The sequence below is a fragment of the Staurois parvus genome, unplaced genomic scaffold (genome assembly GCF_062004578.1).
Source record: "Staurois parvus isolate SC_StPar_1 unplaced genomic scaffold, SC_StPar_1.0 ptg002753l, whole genome shotgun sequence".
In the NCBI taxonomy this organism is placed as follows: domain Eukaryota; kingdom Metazoa; phylum Chordata; class Amphibia; order Anura; family Ranidae; genus Staurois; species Staurois parvus.
Window position 1 is genome coordinate 2850745 of NW_028320549.1, and position 24496 is coordinate 2875240.

Consider the following 24496-nt stretch of genomic DNA (forward strand, 5'->3'; position numbering starts at 1 on the left):
GATGGAGAGTCAGTGCGTTGGAAACCTGTATGTAAACACTCCATGGAGCTTTATACACTAATACTAGAGGTGTCCTGTCTGAGCTTCCACACAGTCCGCAGCTCCACAGGCTCAGGGAGAACGTCTGCTTCTGCTAAGGACACTGATTAGGAAACACACGCAGGTTGGATTTTGCGGTAAGTCCTACAAGCCTTATAAGAGTGTCAACATTTTCAGAGAATATAACAAGAACAACATACTCGGTGAAAAATGACATGAAATCTAAAAGGATCAAATCTTTTGAGGTTTAGGAAAGAAAAGGAGCAAGATATAGAGCCTGATCCATCAAGCTGTGTCATTTTATGTAAACCTACTCGCTAACATCTCATATTAGCTTTACAAAATCAAAGTAAACGAAAAGGTAATTTCCCAATATTAACCACTTGCCCTCCAGAGGATTTACCCCCCTTCCTGACCAGGCCATTTTTTGCGATATGGCGCTGCATTATTTTAACTGACAATTGCGCGGTCATGCATGAAATTTATGTCCTATTTTCCCCCACAAATAGAGTTTTCTTTCTGTGGTATTTGAGCACATGCGTGTTTTTTATATTTTGTGGTATAAACAAAAAAAGACTGACAATTTTTAAAAAAAAAAACAATATTTTTGACTTTTTGCTATAAAATATATCTGGGGCGATCAACTGTGTGTTGTGTTTTCCATCACATGCTGTGTGTGTTTTACTAGGAAACATTTAAAAAAATCTAATTTCTTCATATTTTTAGGCCAAAATGTATTCTGCTACATGTCTCTCCTAAAAAAAATCTAAATACGTGTAAATTAATTGGTTTACATGAAAGTTATAGTGCCTACAAATGGCGGTATACATACTCAAATTTTTTTTTAAACTAGTAATGGCGGCGATCAGCAACTTATAGCGGGACTGTGGTGGGCATTCAGACACTGGGTGGGGATTAACTGCTACTGACATCACAATGACACTAGTAAAGTGTCAGTGCTTTTTAATAGCACTGATCACTGTATTAATGACAATGGGCAGGAAAGGGTTAACATCTGGGGCGATCAAAGGGCTAACTGTGTTCTGTGCTGTGTTTTACATCATGTTCTGTGTGTGTTTTACTATGGAAACATGCTGCTGTGTATTTCTGTACTGTGCAGAGAAATACACAGCAGCATGTGCTTGCTGGCAGGAGAGAGACCTGTGTTGTTTACACACAGGTCTCTACCCTGTCAGTGTTACTCGGCGATTGCTGGGTGCCAGCGGGGAATCTCTGGCCTGTAATTGACATGCCTAGCCGCCAATGGCAACACGGGTAGGGCGGCACATGCACGCCCCCTACCTGGAAATGTAAATCACATGTATATACATGATTTTGCACAGCCCTGCTGCCCTTTAGCAGTAGTTCTACTATTATGGTAGGACCCAGATGTTGTAGAGTTCCCCTTTAAACTTTAACACTTCTAGCAGCCTACGTTTGTAGAAACAAGGTTTTTGGTTCATCTTCCCCCCTCCCTTATTTCCTGTGTAAGGGTCGGTAGCTGGTATTTCTTATCTGTAGCTGCTGGCCAATGTTATTCTACAGATTTTAGGAATCCTTTTGAGTGTATAGAAAGTAGGAAAGGAATGTATGCCTTGTGACGTAATCGTTGGTATATACGCTTGTAAGAAGTTTTCTATAACTCACTTGGCAGAAGAGGGCACAAGCCATCTGTTGAGTCAAAACAGCGCTGTTTTAAATAAATCAGTTGCTTCCTTCAGAAGTCCGAGTCCAGAGCAGGGGCGGACTGACCATTTGGAAACTCGGGCACTGCCCGAGGGCCTGGGGTCAGTAGGGGGCCCCATAAGATGCCCCTGGTACCTTTTTCATAGGCTTTTTTGAGTTTGGGCAAGGACACAGGGGCCCCATGATCCCCTATTGCCTGGGGGCCCCATGAGTTGTCAGTCTGCCCCTGGTCCAGAGTGTTCCTGAATTTGTGGAAAGTGCTACTACACTATAGGTTGGTGGGAAGCATTTAAAAAAAAAGATTTAATGTGCTATAATAAATATACAGACAGTGGCTCAAAGGGGTTTAAAACAAATGGAGACAACAGATAAAGGCTTTTAAGGTATATTGAACAACGGCATTGTATATAGTTTGGCAGTTGATGATATACGGTCAATAATGGTAATTTTCCATATTTTTTTAAGAAATATATTTATTGGGATGTAAAAAATATACAGAGAAGGGCTCAAAAGGGTTTAAATTAACGGAGACAACAGATAATAGATTTTAAGGCATATTGAACAACTGCAGTGTATATTGTTTGATAACTGAAGATATAGAGTCCGTATGTAAGATTTTCTGGGCCAGCAACAGAATTGTTGAACAGAGAAATAAATGGAAAAAAAAGAAATAAAAAAACAGCAACGAACAAAAACATTATTCACATCAAGCCTGTTGAGCCATAAATCCAAATAGGACATGGTGAATGCAGAGATGGTGTGCCAGTTCCCACAATACAAATCTTGGAGGAGCACCAATAGTGTGGCAAGATGTTAGTAAGAGGTTGAGAATCTCTATTGCAAGGTCTTTCTAAATACTTTGTGTTTGATTTAAATCGGTGGTCTCCAAACTGTGGTCCTTGGGCCTGATGTGGTCTTTTTCTTGCCTTTATCCGGCCCTGGGGGCACTATTTTCATCCACTGATCCCAATAATGGGCCAATAGTCTCCCCATTAACACCAATAAAGGGGCCAAATTCCTCCCAATGACACTAACAATGGGTCACAATTTCTTCTAAAGACACCAATAATGGGGTCCAATGGCACCAATAATGGGGCAGAATTCCTCTCACTAACACTAATGATGGAGCACAATTCCTCTTATTGACACCAATGACGGGGCACTATTCCTTCCACTGACACCAAAAATTGTTTAGTCTCACTGATGTCGGGACCTTTTTCTACTCCCGATTGCTATAGTCCGACCCCTCTTTAAATTTGAAGGACAGTAAACTGGCTCTATGTTTAGAACGCTTGGAGACCTCTGATTTAAAGCATTGATGTAGTTGTTACATGCCTACAGAATCATTTATGAAGCTCTTCTACATCTCAAAGAAATTTTTTTTCTAAAAGATTACTTTTGCAGCGCAGCCTCAACTCACTCAAATTTAAATACATGTAGTAGTTTTAGTAAGTATTGGTGAAGAGTGAGGGGGATACCCCAATTCATGGGAGGGGCAGTAAATGTTGAGATATGGTAGGGAACATAGCCAAAGTGGGCAATGGTGCTTGCAGGCACAACATGGAGACATGTTCATGCCAGACAGCACTATAGCCAAATGACATTAAATATGTGTAGAAACAATGATCACAGTCAAAGAGGGGGCTCTGACTTTTTATATCGTATTTTATTTTTCCTGCAATGCTGCTGACTCATGGATAGTCGCAAAGTTAGAGAACTCTTGAAGGGCTTATAATTCCTACTTAAATGTGGTTTTTGTGCAAAGGGCACCAGATCATCAGTGGAAGGAAAGGTGTCCTTATTTACTGGGAGGAAAGTCTCAATCTTGACTATCTGCCTCCCTTTCCCTTTGTCTTCTGCCAACTCATGTCCCACTAGTTATATATTTAGCTCATATACTGTATAACTAACCATTAAGACATATATTATTGGTTCACAGTTAGACATAAATTGCTGGTTCAGTGTACCTTTGGAACGGCAGAGGAAGGGTCAGACAAGAGCTTATCAGTATCTGATCTTGTTAAATAAATAAGACTGTGCAGCGCTATAAACCTCTGAAAATAAAAGTAACAATTCCTATTACAAAATTCATGTGAAGAGTATATTCATAATAAACATTATAAGGCCATATGGCATTCAGTGCTAACAATGTTGCATACAGAGCTATGGATAAAGGGGTACCACCAGTCCTCCTATACGTTCCCAGGCCAACAGGGGCCCCAGGCAACTGGGTGAATCGGATGTGGGCGAGGAGCATGTTCTGCACTGTGGGTGGGTGGGAGGGGCAATTACTGGAATCAATCCCCTTTATGGCTCCCTCTGCAGCAGCTGAAAGCTGGCTTCTTCTCCTTTCTGTCCCACTGGCTTTTAATAGAGAGAGCCATACAGGGGATGACTTCCAGTAATTTCCCCCCCCCCAATACCACCCATCACCCTCCCTGTGCACCATACATTTCCCCCTGCTGCCTGCCCAGACCCCCCCCCCCCCCGTGTGCCCCCACCCCCCACTCCCACAGTGCTGCTGGCTTCCCTCCTTTCCTTCCCACCGGCAACTGCAAGCACACAATAGGATTCTTCATGATGGAGAGAGGGGGAAGGATCCTGTAAATATGTCACATTTACCAGCCCCTTCCTTTCCTGAATGAACACAATGAGTGATCGGTACTAATCACTGTGTTCATTCACAACTGAAGCATAGTAAACTGTGTTTTCTCTTTGGGGGGAGGGGACCTGTCAGGTTGGCTGTATGGGGCCCCGTGGTTTCTAACAGCAGCCCTGGTTGCATATATATATATATCAATAGAAACCAACATAAACAAAAAGTGCTGAGTGCCAATAAATAGTTAGTGTAAAAGAAACAAAGTTCAATAACTTTTGTAAATGTATAAACCAGTGACATCAATCTGGCAGTGACACCTCTTCGGTGAAAGTGTTACAACCTGTGACAGCCTCCTTCACTCCTTCCTCTTGACAAATCCTATCCGAGGTGAACAGGTTTTTGAATTCTGTACCAGAGAGGAGGGACACCATAGGCAGGCAGATTTGTTTATACTGATGAGAAGTTTATGGTCCTCTTGCAATTAGTGTCTCTCCAAAGGCACAAAGCAGGAAGATACGGGTTTCATCCTTGAAGCATTTCACCCATTGTTGGACTTAGTCATAGAGGAAAAAATTAAGCCCAACTATGGGTGAAACGCATTGGGGCTAAGCCTGTGTCTGGCAGTAACTATACTCATTTTATGAATAAACTATGGACTAGTGGGTCTCTATTTTTATTAGTGTCCCTCCAAAAATAACTTTTAACCCAGCATGACACAAAGGGGGGTCTGGGGGGTGGTTTACTAAAACTGGTGCATACAGAATCTGGTGCAGCTGTGCATAGTAATCAATCAACTTTTTTTTTGTCAAAGCTTAATTGAACAAGCTGAAGTTCAAGCTAATTGGTTACTGTGCACAGCTGACCCAGATTCTGTGTGCACCAGTTTTAGTAAATTTTCCCCAAAGTATCCAATATTTTGAAGATTAACATCTAAAATTGTAACTTTTTTTTTATTTAGAGACCATCCAGAGGGATGGAGGCCATGAATCTAAGCAAGAAACTCGGAGCAGTGAAGTTATCTAAGGTCACTTTTAGAGCAACAAATAAAGATGTAGATCCTGCAACTGTAAAAGAGGTAAGATCACAAATCAGTCTCAGGTTACTACACTGTATACAGGTGTGCAGGAGTTAAAGGTAAGATGCATCTGGGTGAAACATCTGGGAGATCTGGATGAAACATCTGGGAGACCTGGGTGAAACATCTGGGAGACCTGGATGAACCATCTGGGAGATCTGGTGAAACATCTGGGAGATCTGGATGAAACATTTGGGAGACCTAAGTGAAACATCTGGGAGACCTGGATGAAACATCTGGGAGACCTGGATGAACCATCTGGGAGATCTGGTGAACCATCTGGGAGATCTGGATGAAACATCTGGGGGACCTGGGTGAAACATCTGGGAGACCTGGGTGAAACATCTGGGAGACTTGAATGAACCATCTGGGAGATCTGGTGAACCATCTGGTAGATCTGGATGAAACATTTGGGAGACCTGGGTGAAACATCTGGGAGACCTGGGTGAAACATCTGGGAGATCTGGATGAAACATCTGGGAGACCTGGGTGAAACATCTGTGAGAACTGGTGAACCATCTGGGAGATCTGGATGAAACATCTGGGAGATCTGGATGAAACATCTGGGAGATCTAGATGAAACATTAAGTAACAGTTGGTTTTCATTATATTGTCCCGCCAACTAGCACCAATGCCTAACACTCATCCTCTCCCTTACACCCTATCCCTCTCTCTCAACCTACCCCTTAAAGCATCCCTGTTGCTACTATAAAAGGATGAAAGATATGTAGCGTGCTCAGTTATCAGTTACCATTCCAGTGGACAGTGAGGAAAATCTTAGCTCTCTTGAAGAACTACAAATACTGTTGGTGTCCAAAACTTCCAGGTGTGTTGCATACTTTTTCATATGTTGGAGTTACTCCTGCTTTAAAATTAACCCTAATGCAAAACCTGCCCAACACAATGGACATCTATAGTCACAGCATACACTGTCCCTTGGACACAGCGCATCACCAATCAGGGTAAAGAGCCAATGATGTTGGCTGTTTACCATTACATTAGCTGTGTCCAATCACAGCTGATCACATGTAAACAAATGCCGGTTATCGGCATTTCCTCTCCTCAGCACTGTCACTGCGGAAAGGAAGTCCATAACCGGCTTTCCTGTGACAGGTGACATTTACACTGATAATTAGGGCACTGATTATCAGTGCAGCATATCAGTGCCCATCAGTGCCGCCCCATCAGTGCAGCATATCAATGCCCATCAGTGTGGCATATCAGTGCAACCCCATCAGTGCAGCATGTCAGTGATCATCAGTGCTGCCTTATCAGTGCAGCCTCATCAGTACCTCTTCATCAGTGGCCATCAGTAACCATCAGTGCAGCCTCATAAGTGTCCATCAGCACAGCCTATCAGTGCCCATTAGCACAGCCTATCAGTGCCCATCATTGCAACCTCATCAGCACACACATCAGTGAAGAAGAAAAATTACTTATTTGTAAAATTTTATAACAGAAATAAAGAAAACATTTTTTTTCAAAATTTTTGGTCATTTTTCATTTATTTAGAAAATAATTAAAAAACCCCAGTGAAGATTAAATACCACCAAAAGAAAGCTCTATTTGTGTGAAAAAAAATGATAAACATTTCATTTGGGTACAGTGTTGCATGACCACGCAATTGTCATTCAAAGTGCGACAGCACTGCAAGCTGAAAATTGGCCTGCGCAGGCAGGGGGTGAAAGTGCCCAGTATTGAAGTGGTTAAATAATTTTTTGTAAACACAAAGAACTTGATTGTGAGAGGAAGAAGCAGCACAAAGAGCCAATCACTTCAACTGCCAACAAGAAGTATGTTGAGGAGGAGAAAGAAGAGTGACGGAGAGATGGCTCATCACTGCGCTGCTTCTCCTTTCACTGTCCACTTCCAGGTTGTGGCCGGTCCGGGACAACCTAGGCTCAGAGGAGGTGGGTTGCATAAAGCTGACCATCAGACATCAGAGAACATTTTGTTGCAAGAATACACTACTTCAGGGGAAATCTGTGGATGGAAGCTAAGCGAAAGCTGGTTTTGTTATTTTATTTTAATGGGAAATTCGTTTTTATCTTGTTGTTATAGGAGTTCTGATTTAACCCTTTCTGACTGGTGTGTCTCTTTAAGCCGGCAGATCCACAGCCCTCAAAAGGTATCGTAAATGTGAAGCCTTCACAGAATGATGGGTCAACCAAACCGAAGGATGTGAAGAAGCCGGCACCGACAATCAGCCTAAGGGGTCTGCTGGCTGCTCAGCGCCTCACATTGGAGCTAAAGGTAAAAGGGCCATTATACAGAAATTATATATAGGGGCATAACTATTTATAATGGCTAGGTTCACCTTCACTCACTCCTATTCCTCCTCTGTTATTCATGGCAGTCAGAATATTTTGTGTCTGCTAATGATGGCATATGTACATTAGTTGAGGGTAAAATCATCATTTGCAGTGCATCAAACACGTGGCAAATATAGACTTAGATAACAGAGCAGGAGCAAGTCTTTATAGGGAATTTTCAGCAGTGATTTCCTGGGAAATTGCCTGTATAAGGGATAAGAATGTTACTGTAACTTAAATTTGAAAATGTTAGGTGAATGGCAGGGAATGTGACTCTAACAGGTGAATGCGCTTTACCAATGGCCATTTGGTAATGAGAAAGAAGTTAACGATTGTCCAACATCATTTGTTGCTTTGTGAATACAGGTATACTCCACAGTAGTATATGGTAATTAATGGGAATTATTTAGAATACTAATAGGTTTACATGCTATTTGGTATAGTGTTACATTTCAGTGATAATAAAATGTCTTATTATAAAAGTAGTCAGAAGAAACAGAAATACTACAAACAGACTATATAGGCACAAAAACTAGGTACACGTATAAATAAAATCAATATCACTTTATTTGACATTATGTCACATGTAGACCATGGTATTAAAAACCTATTTGGTAATATCCCCGCAACGAATGTCCCAGAGCCCACCATGTACAGGAGCACAACTAGTGAAGATGCATGGAAAAGACCACCAGGATGATCCTATGAGGGGGATGAGGGACATTCGGACGCTGTAGAATTGGGGCCAATCCCTATAGACCATAGGTTTTTAATACAATGGTCTATATGTGACATGATGTCAAATAAAGTGATATTGATTTTATTTATACGTGTACCTAGTTTTTGTGTCTATAAAGTCCGTTTGTAGTATTTCTGTTTCTTCTGACTAATCAAAATTAGGATGTGGCACTGGTGTAATTATAATTGGGAGTGACCCTTCACCTGAGGGCACCCCTAAACCCCCCTTTTTTATTATAAAAGTACATGGAAGAGGAAAAATAAGTGAAAACAATGGAAAACAGGGAGTGCAGTGACACAGAAGGCAGCAGAGTTGTGGGGTGAGCGTAGAAGCAGTCCATATGAAAAGGGGAACAAAGGGTGTATTTTCAGCAAGCACAAAATGTGAGTTGTTTTTGCTATGTTTAATATAACTTTTTATTTTGCTTTCCCACTTTTGCAAGCGTTGGTTTATCTTTATGGGTTTTTTTTTTAATTCTTTAATTTCGTATTTAAGGACGGCAATACAAATGGCAATGTTGCATGTTATCTGGTTGAAAAAGGCAATCTGCTAATCACATATCAGAGTAGCATGTCATTCAAGGTGTTTTATTATTATTATTATTATTATTATTATTATTAATATTATTATTATACAGGATTTATATAGGGCCAACAGTTTGCTCAGAACTTTACAATATAAAGGGAGACAATACAACAACGACACAGTTCAATACAAGAGGGTTAGGAGGGCCCTGCTCCTTGGAGCTTACAATCTAAGATTTTTATAATATGAATGGCAGACGAGCGGTGTCAACAAGCATGGTGTGCCATGCCAGGTGAAGGTCATCCAGTGTCTAGGGTGAAGATGCCATAATGCACCCTTCCCCCTCGATGTGGGCACCCCTGACTGTCTTCTGTGACTGGAATCCATGCTACTAGTGCTACAGTGCTATCTCTGCCTGTCTGACAGCTGCATCAGAAAACAGGCAGCTAGCTGGCACCCCCAGAGTGTCGATACCCGGTATGAACCCCTGCAACCCCTTAAGTTTGTTTCTGGTGTAGACAATGGACCTCACCACCAGAGACCCCCCCCGGGGGCAGGGAAGGTAGATAATGGATGGAAGGGTTGAGGTTAGGCTCTCAGCTCAGTTGAATGTACTCTATGGGCTGCTGCTGCATCACAGGCCCCCTTCAACACAAACAAAAAACTGTGCCCGGGGCAGCTTCCCCTCCTGCCCCTGGTGATGTGTGTCATCTCTACATGTAGAAGACAACTTTGAGTCAGTGCTACCATCTTTGACCTTGTTTTCTGATTTTATACACATCTAAGAGGCAAGTGTAGTAGCACATAGGCTTAAAAAGAACAAGAGCAAAAGATAAAGCATAGGAGAGGGGCCAGACTGGGAAGGATAAAATGGGAAAAGAGGGATGGAAATAAGTGAAAAGTAAAAGGGAAGGAGAAGTGGGTGCTCTGGGTTGGGGCGCCTATGAATGTTCAAGAATGAGGGGTAATGAACCTCTGGAAAGAATGTTTTAGTATTCTTGGGAACAAGAAGGGTGGCAGTGGAAGTGGTATACTTGGATTTTGCAAAAGCGTTTGACACAGTTCCGCATACACAGCTAATGGGTAAGGTAAAGTCTACAGGCTTGGAAAAATCTGTATGTAAATGAATAGAAAACTGGCTAAAAGATCGTATTCAGAGAGTAGTGGTTAAAGATTCATACCCTAAATGGTCTAGGGTTGTCAGTGGTGTACCCCAGGGGTCAGTGTTGGGACCCTTACTTTTTAATATATTTATAAACGATATAGGGTCTGAGATTATAAATCCCATTTCAGTCTTTGCAGATGACACCAAGCTGTGCAGTGGAATAACGTCCTTACAGGATGTCTCCAATTTACAAGCCGACCTCAATGCACTGTTTAATTGGGCACCTATGTGGCAAATGAGGATTAATGTTGATAAATGTAAGGTTCTGCACTTGGGGGCTAAGAATATGCATGCATCATACATACTAGGGGAGGTACAACTGGGGGAATCAATGGTGGAGAAGGATCTGGGGGTTCTGGTAGATCACAAGCTTAATAATGGCATGCAATGCCAAGCTGCGGTTTCTAAAGAGAGCAAAATCCTCTCTTGTATTAAAAGAGGTATAGACTCCAGAGAGAGAGATATCATATTACCCCGATACAAATCATTAGTAAGACCTCATCTGGAATATGCAGCTCAGTTTTGGGCACCAATTCACAAAAAGAACATGGAACTGGAGAAAGTACAGAGAAGGGCAATCAAACTGATACGAGGCATGGAGGAGATCAGCTATGAGGAAAGATTAGAGGAACTGAATTTATTCTCCCTTGAGAAGAGGAAATTAAGGGGGGATATGATCAACATGTATAATACATAAGGGGGGATATGATCTCCATGTATAAATACATCAGTGGTTCACACAGTGAACTCGGTGTAGAGCTATTCACCCTGAGGTCATCACAGAGGACAAGGGGGCACTCTTTGCTTCTGGAGGAAAAGAAATTTAATCTCCAAACACGGAAAGGTTTCTTCACAGTAAGAGTTGTAAAAATGTGGAATAGACACCCTCAAGAGTTATTTCTGGCCAGCTCAGTGGATTGCTTTAAAAAAGTCCTGGATTCTTTCTTAGATACACAGAATATAACTGGATACTAATATTTATAGGTAACGTTGATCCAGGGAATATCTGATTGCCTCTCGGGGGATCAGGAAGGAATTTTTTCCCCTGCAGGAGCAAATTGGATCATACTTTGCTGGGGTTTTTTTTTGCCTTCCTCTGGGTCAACTGTGGGTGTAGGATTATAACTTTTTTTTTTTTAATGGTTGAACTGGATGGACTTTTGTCTATTTTCAGCCAGACTAACTATGTAACTTTGTAACTATATCCAATAAGTCACATTTGTCTAAAATGTTCCTTCTGGTGTTTGAGGGAGACCATCAGGTCTTCCATATTATTATTATTATGTTTGTTATTACATTAACTATAAAGGTTTGTAGATTAACCAGAAGTGGGAGCTGTAAATTTGAATCAACCTTACTACTAAAGGCTGACTTAGGCAGGACATACAATAATCATGTTTTCTTGCTCACCTGGGAGGTTGAACGAAAAAAAAGAAAAGAAGTGGTCCATTCGATGTGGATGCAGGAATCAATCCTTCTTTCCTATTGTATTCTGCCGGTGGAGTGACTTTCCCACCGGCATAAAAAGTGATCAGTGCTGCCAGATATACAGTAGCAGTTGGCTCTGATAATTCTGAAGAAATTCAATAGGCTGGTTGTACACAAGTTGATCGATAGATGCTCATATATGGATCAAAATTCAGCCAGTCACTGCTAAACTGGACATATTTTGATCCATGTATGGCTGGCTTTTCTAAAGGAGTTGAGAATCTATGCTCAATAAATTGTGTGAATATTCACTTCAATTATCCAGTTATGTTCAAAGCAAATGCAGGCTCACTTTGAATACTCAAACATGTGCAGATATAATGAGTAAACACAAATTTACTTTTCACATGAATGGATAATTGAAGTGAATATTTATACAATTAATTGTGTGAAGATTCTCAACTACTTCAGTAAATCAGCCACCACATATTAGCCACATTGGCATTGCACTTTTTCCATGAGTCAGAGGATTCATGAAGGCTGATTTACTAAGTAAGAAACTTTGTGTAAAAATTCCCATTGTATAGACTGCCATTGTGAGAAGAAGCAGTAAAGCACAACCATTGTGTAGTACTGCAGAGCAGGAATTAGAGCCTGCACATGTAATGATCAAATATGTACACATTTTACATATTTCATTCCAAAACTTTACAAAAATATTCTACAACATTAACATAGAACATAATTGCATGAAGTTATATCTAAAAAGAGTATTTGAAAAGTCAAAGCTTTTACCAACTGCCTGGAATTGTTTTCAGAATCGAGCAGCTTTGAGGAGAAAGTCCAGATCCCGCACACCAAACCGCAAGCCAGTAACAATCATCAATGAACAGGTAAGTCCTTCCAGAGCTGGATTTTGATTATGAAACACCTACATCATATTGATTACCCAATACTTGCACTTCCCCAATGACTCAATTATCTAGATCAATGTTCCTCAAACTTTTGTTCAGACAAGGCGCCTTTTGAAACTATGCGCATGGGAGTCATTGAGCCCAGCACACTGGCCCCATGCTGTAAATGTGCAGAGGATTATGAACAGTCAGGTATGTTTCTTTTTCTTTTCTTTATTGCAGCAGACACCGAATGTTTTTGCTGCAATAGAGTGCCTGCCTGTTCACAAATGGTTTTTTTTTTGCTTCCAGTTCCACTTTAAATCCATCCTGTCACTTGTCTAAAACATTTCAGTCAGCTGTCTATTGTAATAAAAAAGACTGAATACTTGCCTTTCGGGCAGATGGCAAGGGAAAACTTCACTCCTCTGCAGAGCTAGGAGCACCGCTGCTCTCTGACACTTCCAGGTGTGTCAGATAGAATGTCCTCTGCTAGTTGCTGCATTACCACTGTGTTCTGTAGTGACATAATGGCTGGTGGGAGGAACAACCATGGATGTGATCGGCAGCAGGGAGCAAAGATTTCTCTAAGCACCCACTGCAGAGGTAAGTAGTAAGCTTTCTCCATAACAGGAAGACTGCTGGCTGGAATTGTTTTAAAGAAGTGACGGGGTTGTTTACGGATTCTATATAGGGCCATGGATTAATTTAAAGTGGAAATCCAGGCCCCCCCAAAAACGAATGACTTTTAATACAGGCGTACCTCGGTTTATGAATTTAATGCGTTCTGCAAGACTTTTTGTATTGCGAAAAATTTGTAAACCGAAACGCAGTTTCCCATAGGAAAACCAATTAATCCGTTTTGTCAGAAAAAAGTAAAAAAAAAAAAGTATTTTATCTGTTCAAAACTGTTTATCTGTTCAAAACTCTTTATAAAGTGCACTTTAAAGGCATAAATACTGTACAGGGACATGATTAAAAATTAATTTGTAAATGCACTGAAAACCAATTAATCTGTTCCGGAGGTCAGAAAAAAGTAAAAAAAGGTCTTATCTGTTCAAAACTCTTTATATAGTGTGCTGTAAAGGCATAGTACTTTACAGGGACATGATTAAATTAAAAAAAATTGTAAATGCATCGAAAACCAATTAATCCGCTCGTATTGCGAAACAAATTCGTAAACCGAGCCAATATTTTCAATGGATTTTCATTCGTAAACCGAAAATTACGTTGGGTTTTTGTTTATTTTTCTTATTGATACATATGAATGTAAAGAATTTGTATTGTGGATTTTAAATTTCCTAATATGTTGAAAACTAATAAATATTTAAATTAAGGAAACCGAAAATTACGTTAACCGAGGCGTTCGTAAACCGAGGTATGCCTGTATAATGACCCTTACTTGTCCAGGGATCCATTGATATCCTCACCCGAGCCAATTCTTCAATCAGCTTTGTATGCAGGTGCCGACATGAAGCTTTGCGACTTCATAGCTGGTTTCATACTGGATGTGCGTGAAGCGTGCTGAACTTTGTGAATGGCCCTGCAGTCTTCTGAGACCTGTGAAGCGTCCCAGAAGGCTGTGGCGGAAGGAAGAGGAGGCAACGTCCAGCTCAGATTGCTGCAGAGCATCTGACCGGAAGTGGGTAACTGTTCAAACCAGGTACCTGCTCCCCCCTCAAAAAAGTGGAACGTCCCCTTTTGGATGAAGCTCCGCTTTAACCACTGAACTGTACACCCATGGTGCCCTTGTCCTCATAGAACAAAAGGGCCACTGGAAACCTCCAAATCTGATTGTCTTTGCCAGTCATTTACAGTGCAGGTCACAGCAATTCTAACGGGTCAAAGGAACCTTATGGGGGCATTCATGCCTATGGGGCACCAGTATACTATACCTGGACTTCCCAGGCATGGAAATACACCTGATTTAATGTGGTAAGTAGCCTTGCATGCATGGGGCCTAACACACTGGGTTGATTTACTAAAGCCAAATAGACTGTGCACTTTGCTAAGTGCAGTTGTACTTTGCAAGTGCAGCTCCTCCGGAGCTTAGTAAATGATGTAAAGTTTCTCTTTGCAAAGAATAACCAATCACATGCAAGGAAAATAAAAAAATCAACATTTTTGCTTGCACATGATTGGATGATAGAAGCCTTGTATGCATGGGGCCTAACACACTGGGGTTGATTTACTAAAGCCAAATAGACTGTGCACTTTGCTAAGTGCAGTTGTACTTTGCAAGTGCAGCTGCTCCAGAGCTTAGTAAATGATGTAAAGTTTCACTTTGCAAAGAATAACCAATCACATGCAAGGAAAATAAAAAAAATCAACGTTTTTGCTTACACATGATTGGATGATAGAAGTCAGCAGAGCTTCTGCTTATTTACTAAGCCCTGGAGTAACTGCTCTTGCAGAGTGCAATTGCACATTGCAAAGTGCATATTCTATTTGCCTTTAGTAACTCAACCCCACGGTGTTGCGTTAGAAAAAAAAAAAGATGTACAAAATGAAGTATGGTGCGTTGGCAACTCATTAGTTCTGAGTAGGCTGCATTACACACCACAAAGATGTAAATGGGCCCCAACAGTTACATACTACTGGACTGGCAAGGTGTGGGTTGACAATATAATAAAAGAATGATCCAGGTGGCTAGTAGCTGGCATATTTGTGTTCTTTTTATCATTTCACAACAAGCTTTGCCGTTTACTTTCCTTTTAACACCATGTCTAGGTAAGTGGCTTTCGTCATACTGATCTCCATTGCTACTGTGCATCACCATATCTGGCAGGTTGCTGAGCACAAACATCAGCAGTGACTTGGCTTTTTGTCGGCCACATATAAACGTTGAATGCTCCGATCTTTATTCTTACATTGAGGCACGAGGACAAATAACAGTCAGCAACAGTTCACAAGGAAAAGGGTGTGCCGGCTATTTGTTAGCTATATAAATGAGGCATTAAATGAGTCTGTGTACTTATTCTGGATACACACAATACAGTGCACATTTCTGTAAACAGAAGCAATGTTTTCTTGATACAGAACATTGTTCTCTTACATAAAAGATTTCTTCTTCTATAGAATGTGGCGTCTTTTGAAGTTACCTGCAGCGGGAATACAGGATCACTAGGAGACATTATCATCCCTTGACAATATGTATAATACATATCTCTATCACAGTCATGTCTGAGATCCAGCTGAAACAATATAGCATTAAAGTATATCAAAAGCTAAAAACATAATTAAAATAAACAGTGTAGCGCTAATAAATAATATATATATACAGTCATGGCCGAAATTGTTGGCACCCTTGATATTTTTCCTGAAAATCAAGTATTTCACACAAAAAAGGTATTGCATTAACACATGTTTTGCTATACACATGTTTATTCCCTTTGTATGTATTGGAACAAATATAAAACAGAGGCAGAAAAGCAAATATGACATAATGTCACACAAAACCCCAAAAATGGGCTGGACAAAAGTATTGGCACCCTTAACTTAATATTTGGTTGCACACCCTTTGGAAAACATAACTGAAATCAGTCGCTTCCTATAACCATCAATAAGCTTCTGACACCTCTCACCCGGAATTTTGGACCACTCTTCCTTTGCAAACAGCTCCAGGTCTCTCTTATTGGAAGGACACCTTTTCCCAACAGCAATTTTAAGATCTCTCCACAGGTGTTCAATGGGATTTAGATCTGGGCTCATTGCTGGCCACTTCAGAACTCTCCAGCGCTTCTTTGCCATCCATTTCTGAGTGCTTTTTGACGTATGTTTGGGGTCATTGTCCTGCTGGAAGACCCAGGATCTTGGACGCAAACCCAGCTTTCTGACACTGGGCCCTACAGTGCGACCCAAAATCCTTTGGTAATCCTCAGATTTCATGATGCCTTGCACACAGTCAAGGCACCCAGTGCCAGAGGCAGCAAAACAACCCCAAAACATCATTGAACCTCCACCATATTTTACCGTAGGTACTGTGTTTTGTTCTTTGTAGGCCTCATTCCGTTTTCGGTAAACAGTAGAATGATGTGCTTTACCGAAAAGCTCTATCTTGGTCTCATCTGTCCACAAGACGTTTTCCCAGAAGGCTTTTGGCTTACTCAAGTACATTTTGGCAAACTGTAGTCTTGCTTTTTTATGTCTCTGTGTCAGCAGTGGGGTCCTCCTGGGTCTCCTGCCATAGCGTTTCATTTCATTTAAATGTCGACGGATAGTTCGCGCTGACACTGATGCTCCCTGAGCCTGCAGGACAGCTTGAATGTCTTTGGAACATGTTTGGGGCTGCTTATCCACCATCCGGACTATTCTGCGTTGCAATCTTTCATCAATTTTCCTCATCCGTCCACGACCAGGGAGATTAGCTACAGTGCCATGGGTTGCAAACTTCTTGATAATGTTGCGCACTGTGGACAAAGGCAAATCTAGTTCTCTGGAGATGGACTTGTAACCTTGAGATTGTTGATATTTTGCCACAATTTTGGTTCTCAGGTCCTCAGACAGTTCTCGTCTCCTCTTTCTGTTGTCCATGCTTAGTGTGGCACAGACAGACACACAATGCAAAGGTTAAGTGAACGTCTCTCCTTTTTATCTGCTTTCAGGTGTGATTTCTATATTGCCCACACCTGTTACTTGCCCCAGGTGAGTTTACAGGAGCATCACATGCTTGTAACATTCTTATTTATCCGCAGTTGTGAAAGGGTGCCAATACTTTTGTCCAGCCCATTTTTGGAGGTTTGTGTGACATTATGTCGAATTTGCTTTCTTTCCTCCCTTTTTTTGTTTTGTCCCAATACACACAAAGGGAATAAACATGTGTATAGCAAAACATGTGTTAATGCAATACGTTTCGTGAGAAATACATGATTTCCTGGAGAAATATCAAGGGTGCCAACAATTTCGGCCATGACTGTATAAATATTCAGTGAATAAGTGATTACAATAAACAAACTCAATATACACCCCCTAAGAGTATATATACAAAATAATAAACAAAGGAATATACAATAGTGTCATGCGTAAATTCCCTCGTGGGGAATATCTAGTGCCAAAAAACATAATACATTGCATCTTTACCAGTCTTTAGACATGGTAGCTGTATTAGTTTTCTTTTTTTTCAGACTTTTTCCCATTTATTTTCACCAGATAATCCTGCCAGTAACACACTTGCTGTCTTAGCTTTACAACTCTTATTCATTATACTGGGTATCAATGGAGGAGCAGCATTGTCACTCCAGGGCAGGAAGTGTGTTAGGACTACAGAAGAACATCCCCCTCTGCTCTACCATTTGGAGGAGGTGTTTTGTAGTCCTTAGCGCTCATGTGCACTGCAGCTGATAAACTGATGTTCAGGAGCTTTTCTGCGTTTTTTCAGCAGCCCCTGAACTCTCCCTAATGTTTTCCTATGTGTCCATGTACACATAGTCGTTTACAGGCAGTTGAGTTTACAGTCGTTTTTTTGAATGCACCAAACTTGCGTTCAGAAGTAGATTTTATCAGCGTTTCAAACGCCAAATGCTTGTAATGCGGCTAACCGCGTTTATAAGCATTTGTGTTTAGATGCGTTTTTTAACTGTTCCATATCCAGATGCTGTCCAGAGCCTTTTTTCATCATCAGAAATGCAAAGCGTTTTCCATGTATTCAAATGGACCCGGCACACCAACACAGTCAGTTCCAGGTTTTGCGTGAAGGAAAAAATAGTAGAACGTGCTGCATTCTGCTCATGATGGGATCCATAGTGAATACAACCAGAAAAGACAGGTCATCTCAACACATACTGCTCTCTGCTTCTGCTCTCTATTCCTCTCAAAATAGTTAATTTTTTACTGTTTTTCAGTGCATTCTGGGCATTTTGGAAGGTTTCCTGAGGTTATCTTAAAAAACGCTTCTAAATGCAAACGCACATAAACGTGGTATGCAAACGTGTCTAAACAGACGTTTTTAACCTACGTTTTCCAGCAGTCAGTTTCCATCGTTCAGAAGAGTTTTCCAAAAGTCCCGTGTACATGAGCTCTTAGAGAGTGAGAGAGATAGAGAAATTAGGGAGCAATGTAACTGATAACAGTACAGCAGAAGCCAGGTGTAGAGGAAGAAAATCAGTTTACTGGATTTTTATCAAAATAAGTAACAGTCTGATAACAGGATAAACCTGATTTACCCGTCCACATTGTTGGCCCCTGTATGGGCTCAGGCTTCTTCCTTCATCACGCTGGACATACCGTTAATGGGCCTTCAGGGTCTGGGAACCAAAGGGATGGACAACAGCTCTAGACTTGTGTTGTAATTAAACCTCCTAAAAAGTGCCGCGCTTCACCCACCTGTGTACCAATTAATCCTATTGTTTACACTCAATTTTCCAAAATTGTGGATATAAATCATATCATACTGAAATTACATCAAATAATAAATATTCAAAAATATGTATTTATATATTTATTCAATATTCAAATAAATATAAAATAAATGTCCATCAGCAGTCCAAAAAAACCCATCTGTAACAGGTGTGAACACCTGTGCCATCAGTGTGCTGGTTGCCTGAAAAACCTGGTTCCAGAATATTAGATTTCCTCCCTCCCAAATCTCTATGAAATCTCCAGGCTTCAGGTCACAAACCAAATTTTACCACCCACTGATGAAACTGCAAACCCAGTTTGCCCCGAATGAAATACGCATCCTGGAGCCCCTCAACCTGCCTAGTTGAGAATCCTGGGTGACCTAAAACTTACATATATAGTTGTGTTCAAAATAATAGCAGTGTGTTGAAAAAAGTGAATAAAGCTCAAAATCCTTCTAATAGCTTTTATTTCCATACACACAAATGCATTGGGAACACTACACATTCTATTCCAAATCAAAACATGAAGAAAAATATATCAAATTTGTGTTGTTCCTCTAAAAAATTTGAAGAAAAGTGAATATTAGACTGTTCAAAAAAATAGCAGTGTTTGTATTCTTCTTTACAAACTCAAACATTCACTATATAAACTGAAAAATGTTTGAAGATTTTGCTTTCCTTTGAATAACTTAATGAATATTTAGTTGTATAAGCACTGTTTCTGAGAACTGCTGTACATCTGTGTTGCATGGAGTCACCCAACTTCTGGCACCTGTGAACAGGTATTCCAGCCCAGGATGATTGGACTACATTCCACAGTTCTTCTCTATTTCTTGGTTTTGCCTCAGAAACTGCATTTTTGATGTCACCCCACAAGTTTTCTATTGGATTAAGATCCGGGGATTGGGCTGGCCACTCCATAACGTCAATCTTGTTGGTCTGGAACCAAGATGTTGCACGTTTACTGGTGTGTTTTGGGTCCTTGTCTTGTTGGAACACCCATTTCAAGGGCATTTCCTCTTCAGCATAAGGCAGCATGACCTCTTCAAGTATTCTGATGTATTCAAACTGATCCATGATCCCTGGTATGCGATAAATAGGCCCAACACCGTAGTATGAGAAACATCCCCATATCATGATGCTTGCACCGCCATGCTTCACTGTCTTCACAGTGTACTGTGGCTTGAATTCAGTGTTTGGGGGTCGTCTGACAAACTGTCTCCGGCCAATAGACCCAAAAAGAACAATCTTACTTTCATCAGTCCACAAAATGTTGCGCCATTTCTCTTTAGGCCAGTCAATGTGCTCTTTGGCAAATTGTAACCTCTTCAGCACATGTCTTTTTTTCTAAAGTGGGACTTTGCGGGGGCTTCTTGCAGATAGCTTGGCTTCACATAGGCGTCTTCTAATTGTAATAGTACTCACAGGGAACTTTACACCTTCTTTGATCTTCCTGGAGCTGATTGTTGGCTAACTCCTTGCCATTTTGGCTATTCTTCTATCCATTCGAATGGTAGTTTTTCGCTTTCTTCCACGTCTTTCAGGTTTTGGTTGCCATTTTAAAGCATTTGCGATCATTTTAGCTGAGCAGCCTATCATTTTCTGCACTTCTTTATATGTTTCCCCTCTCCAATCAACTTTTTATCAAGGTACGCTGTTCTTCTGAACAATGTCTGGAACAACCCATTTTCCTCAGAATTTCAGAGAGAAATGCACTGTAACCAGCATGTACAACATTTGCTGCTTTCCTTCCTTAAATAAGGGCAATAAGTGCCACCTGTATTTCAAAGAATGACCTCACTAATAGAACTCCACACTGCTATTATTTTGAACATGCCCCTTTCAATAAGTGATTCAATTACACAGAATCAGCAGCATCCATGTCATGACTGTTGGGTCTGTTGGATTTCTATTACTCTACTACACCTGCTAGTAAATTATTTGCCATGTAGAAATATCATTTCTCCCAAAAACAGTGATTGATCTGGTTAGTGATGTCTGACTGCTATTATTTTGAACACAACTGTACGTACAACATACAACTATATATACTATACATACATATATATACACACACACACACACACACACACACACACACACACACAGAATGCATGCAAAAGACAATAACCTAAGTAACCTTTGAATGGTTCCCTCTGTACCAAAGTAAAAGAAGATTAGTTGTACCAAGTTACTACAGTGGTCTAGTACTACAGATTTACTACACTGAAACTCTGCTTTACCTAATGCGGAGCTCGACCCAAAAAGGGGAAGGCTCCTTCCCCCACTCCGCTTTAAGGATTGGCACTTTTGTTGGGGAGCGGGGAGGACAACAAGTTTGACAGGTACCCGCTCCCACTTTTGATCAGAAGCAGAAGTTGTCCTCCCCCCTCTCTCCATATAGTCTTCTGAAACACATGACTGGTCCCAGAAGACTACAGGACCATTCACAAAGTGCAGTACTACTTGCGCATGCACAGTGGGCACCCAGCTGTGAAACCAGGTGCTCACACTGAAGGTGCCGGGGAGAGAAGACGGCTGATGAAACTAGGCGTGGTGAGAACGCCGCTGGACCGAGGGACAGGTAAGTGTCTGTATTTTAAAAGTCAGCTGCTACAGTTTGTTTTTAATCAACTGGAACTCCGATTTATTAAGCCTACTAATGTGCTTTTCTTTTATTTAGGTCCCTGCAAGTTCTGCAAACCCTCCACAGAGATTTCCCTATGCACAAGTTAAAGAGCTCATCCAGGAATTTTTAACAGCAAGGCTAAGAAATGTCACCTATGACCCAGAAAAATCTGGAGATCTCACCAAAAACCTTTGTGAAGACATAAAGAAAATGGTGCGCAGGTACACTCCACCTCGCTACAAGCTCATCTGCAATATGGCCATTGGCAGTAAGAACCGAGAGGACATTTTAATGACCAGCCAATGTCTGTGGGACTCGTATTCGGATAATGTTACATCCTGCAGCTACGAGAACTCCACTATGTTCTGTGTGGTCACCGTGTATGCCGTCTACTTTGAGTAAACAAACTTAAACACTCTTGAAGGCTTTCTGGTCTACAATTTAAAAGATCTGAGTAATCTACTGTTTATTAGAGAGTTATCTGACCTAGTAATAAAGACAATGATGGTCCTAATCAGTAAGGAGTTCTTACAACAAATAATTTCTCTTATGTGCTTCCTTTTGGTCTGCTAAAGATATAGTACCTTTGAAAGCATCTGTTTAAGAAGTGTAAAAAAAAGAATACTTATTGATCCTGACAAAAAAACAACAAGCTCCTACCTTCCTGTGCTTTCTGCCTCTGCTGCAATAAAATCTAAAGCAGTGGTATCAGCCCTGCCTAGTTCACATATGCACATATGTGAACTGCAGAACACCTACTGCTATGTTTTGAAGATTAGAAGAGGGAAAGGTGTTCTATAGTCCAAATCAGGGCCACACAGCCTAGAAGAGCTTGACAAAGAGGTTAGCGCATGCTCTGAAACGCGTCGCTATGCATGCTGGTTCCTGACGTCATCACGCTGACATCGCGCCTCAGTGTGCGTTCCAGACACCATCTTAGTGAGGTTACACATGCCAGCTGGCTTCTTCCTCCTGTCACCACGCTACTCCTGGGTGCAGACGCAGATGTCCGATACTGGAACACATACGTTCCTCCTACTCTCTTGGATATTCACCCAATACATGCCTGTTTTACTACTGCTACATGTGAGTGTTCCTACATTTGAGATTTATTAAAGTGGTTCTGATGCATTTAGAGGCGCTTCTTTTTCCTTTCTCAACACACAGAGTTCTGCTACAATACTTTATGAAGCTTGCCCAAAAGTGCCCCATGGACCTTCCTATTTTAATCTATTTGGACTCTATGGACTTTTACTATCCGTTTGGTCAACTGGTGGTAGTGTTTGCGCTGATTATCTTTTTTTCTTGTCTCCACACAGCCTAGCAGCTGAAAGCGACAACACAGCTCCTTCATAGATATAGTATAGTAAGCGTTGTCACCCTAGGACAGAAAATGTAGAGAGTGTTTTCACCATAAGACCGAAAGTGTGTTACTGGCAGGATTACTGGGGAAAATAAAGGAATAATAAGTCTGGAAAAAACTAGCCAACAGATCTAAGGGTTGGTAAGCTGCAATATATTACAATTTTTGTTCAGCAACCAAACAGAATTCACCCCCCGATCTGACTGTAATAAGTGAATGTTGTTTGGCTGCTACCAGGTTACTGCACTTAAAGTGGATTCTCCCAAAAATGTTACATTCGAGTCATTCTTTGAATGCAAACTGTTACAGTTAATAGTGTACATGTGTTAGATCTCCACCATCAGATGTCTGTTGTCATAAGTGATCACAAGTGCAGCACTATGGGAGATCAAACACAGATGGCGGCTTACTAGGCTGTAAAGGAGAGGAGGGTTAAGTTCCACTTTAAAGCTTTTCTAAAAAGGTACATTTTTAAATTAAAATAATAAACGTGGTATTTTTACCTGCTCTGTGCAATGGTATTGTACAGAGCCGATCCAAACCACCTCATCTGGAGCTCTCTGCTGGGGATCTTGGCTCCACCTCTTCTATGTCTGCTGTAATAGCAAGCCGCTTGCTATGGGGGCAGACATACAGGTTCACTTTTGAGCCGAGCTGTGTGCTTTCATACAGACACACACAGCGCGATTCGGCCCCGCTCTCCGCTCACAGAATTTGACCAATGGCTCCTGCTGCTGCCCTGTCCTCCTGTGAGAAGAGAAAGACAGGGGAGAAGAATTGCAGACGGGCATAGGGCTGGGTCAATACAGGACTTAGGCAAGTGTTTAGGGAGGTAGGGGAGACACAGCAAGTGGCTAGATATTTTTTTTATGGAATGCATTAAGGTAAAAAATGTTCCAGCTTTAGAAACACTTTAAGAATAGGAACTCTTTTCTTGAAAAAGGACATGAGACAAAAATAGTGACAGAGTACTGGAATAATTCTAATAATACTAGCAGGAAAGGAAGAAAGGCAATCTTATCCTTTTATTGGGGATATATGAAAGACGCTATGCCAAATTTAAAATTATATATCCATCAATTAGTTTAAAAACCGCTAATTCAGCTCTTCTCAACTGCCACCCTCTCCATTGGCCTCAGTAGCTGACAGTTACACTTTCATTGGATATTTCAGGGACTTTATATTTAGCATTTGCAAGTATTAGAATAAGTCCTGCAATTGCTAAGTATAAAGTTCCCTAATAAATAGAACTCTTCTGTCTTGAAATGTAAATGTATGAGATGTCAGCACGGAATCATTGAGTACATATCTAGGTGTCCATCCCTTTAGTTGTACTTGTAATAACTGTCATTGGACAGGGGATGGCAGTTGTTGAGGCTCAAATTTATTTATAAAATACAACATTTCTAGAAATCTATTTCCTCAAGGATAGACAATAAATGTTTAGATAATGTAATCCGATAATAATCCCCAAACTTCAAATAAGACCAGAGACTCCAAAATAGGTTTTTAAATAATTTATAAAATAGATCATGAATGTATAGTACAATGTATGTACATAGCTCTTAAATTAAATAATTCCATTTTCCATAATCTCTCTCCTACACTTACCAAAATAATTTATCTCTGACCTTTTGTATTTATTTTGCTGATCATTGAAGTTTCAAGGCTCTTTTTGTTGCGTTTCATAGAAATGGAATACATT

The 24496-nt window shown here is 40.8% G+C and overlaps 1 protein-coding gene across 1 annotated transcript; it reads left to right on the plus strand.

Annotated features, from left to right (window-relative positions):
* Nucleotides 1-22563, plus strand: LOC149429311 (uncharacterized). The gene is made up of 5 exons (XM_089666543.1): nt 1-176; nt 5283-5399; nt 7503-7652; nt 12387-12461; nt 21483-22563. Exons 2-5 carry the CDS (start codon nt 5298-5300, stop codon nt 21828-21830), a joined length of 675 nt encoding a protein of 224 aa, XP_089522669.1. The 5' UTR covers nt 1-176; nt 5283-5297; the 3' UTR covers nt 21831-22563.
* The last annotated feature ends 1933 nt before the right edge of the window (nt 22564-24496 follow it).

Excerpts from the sequence above, each read along its gene's own strand:
- LOC149429311 (XM_089666543.1), top strand. The coding sequence starts at position 5,298 with ATGGAGGCCATGAATCTAAGCAAGAAACTCGGAGCAGTGAAGTTATCT. Across the intron at positions 7,653-12,386 it reads GCCTCACATTGGAGCTAAAG|AATCGAGCAGCTTTGAGGAG; the intron begins GTAAAAGGGCCA and ends AATTGTTTTCAG. Across the intron at positions 12,462-21,482 it reads TAACAATCATCAATGAACAG|GTCCCTGCAAGTTCTGCAAA; the intron begins GTAAGTCCTTCC and ends TCTTTTATTTAG.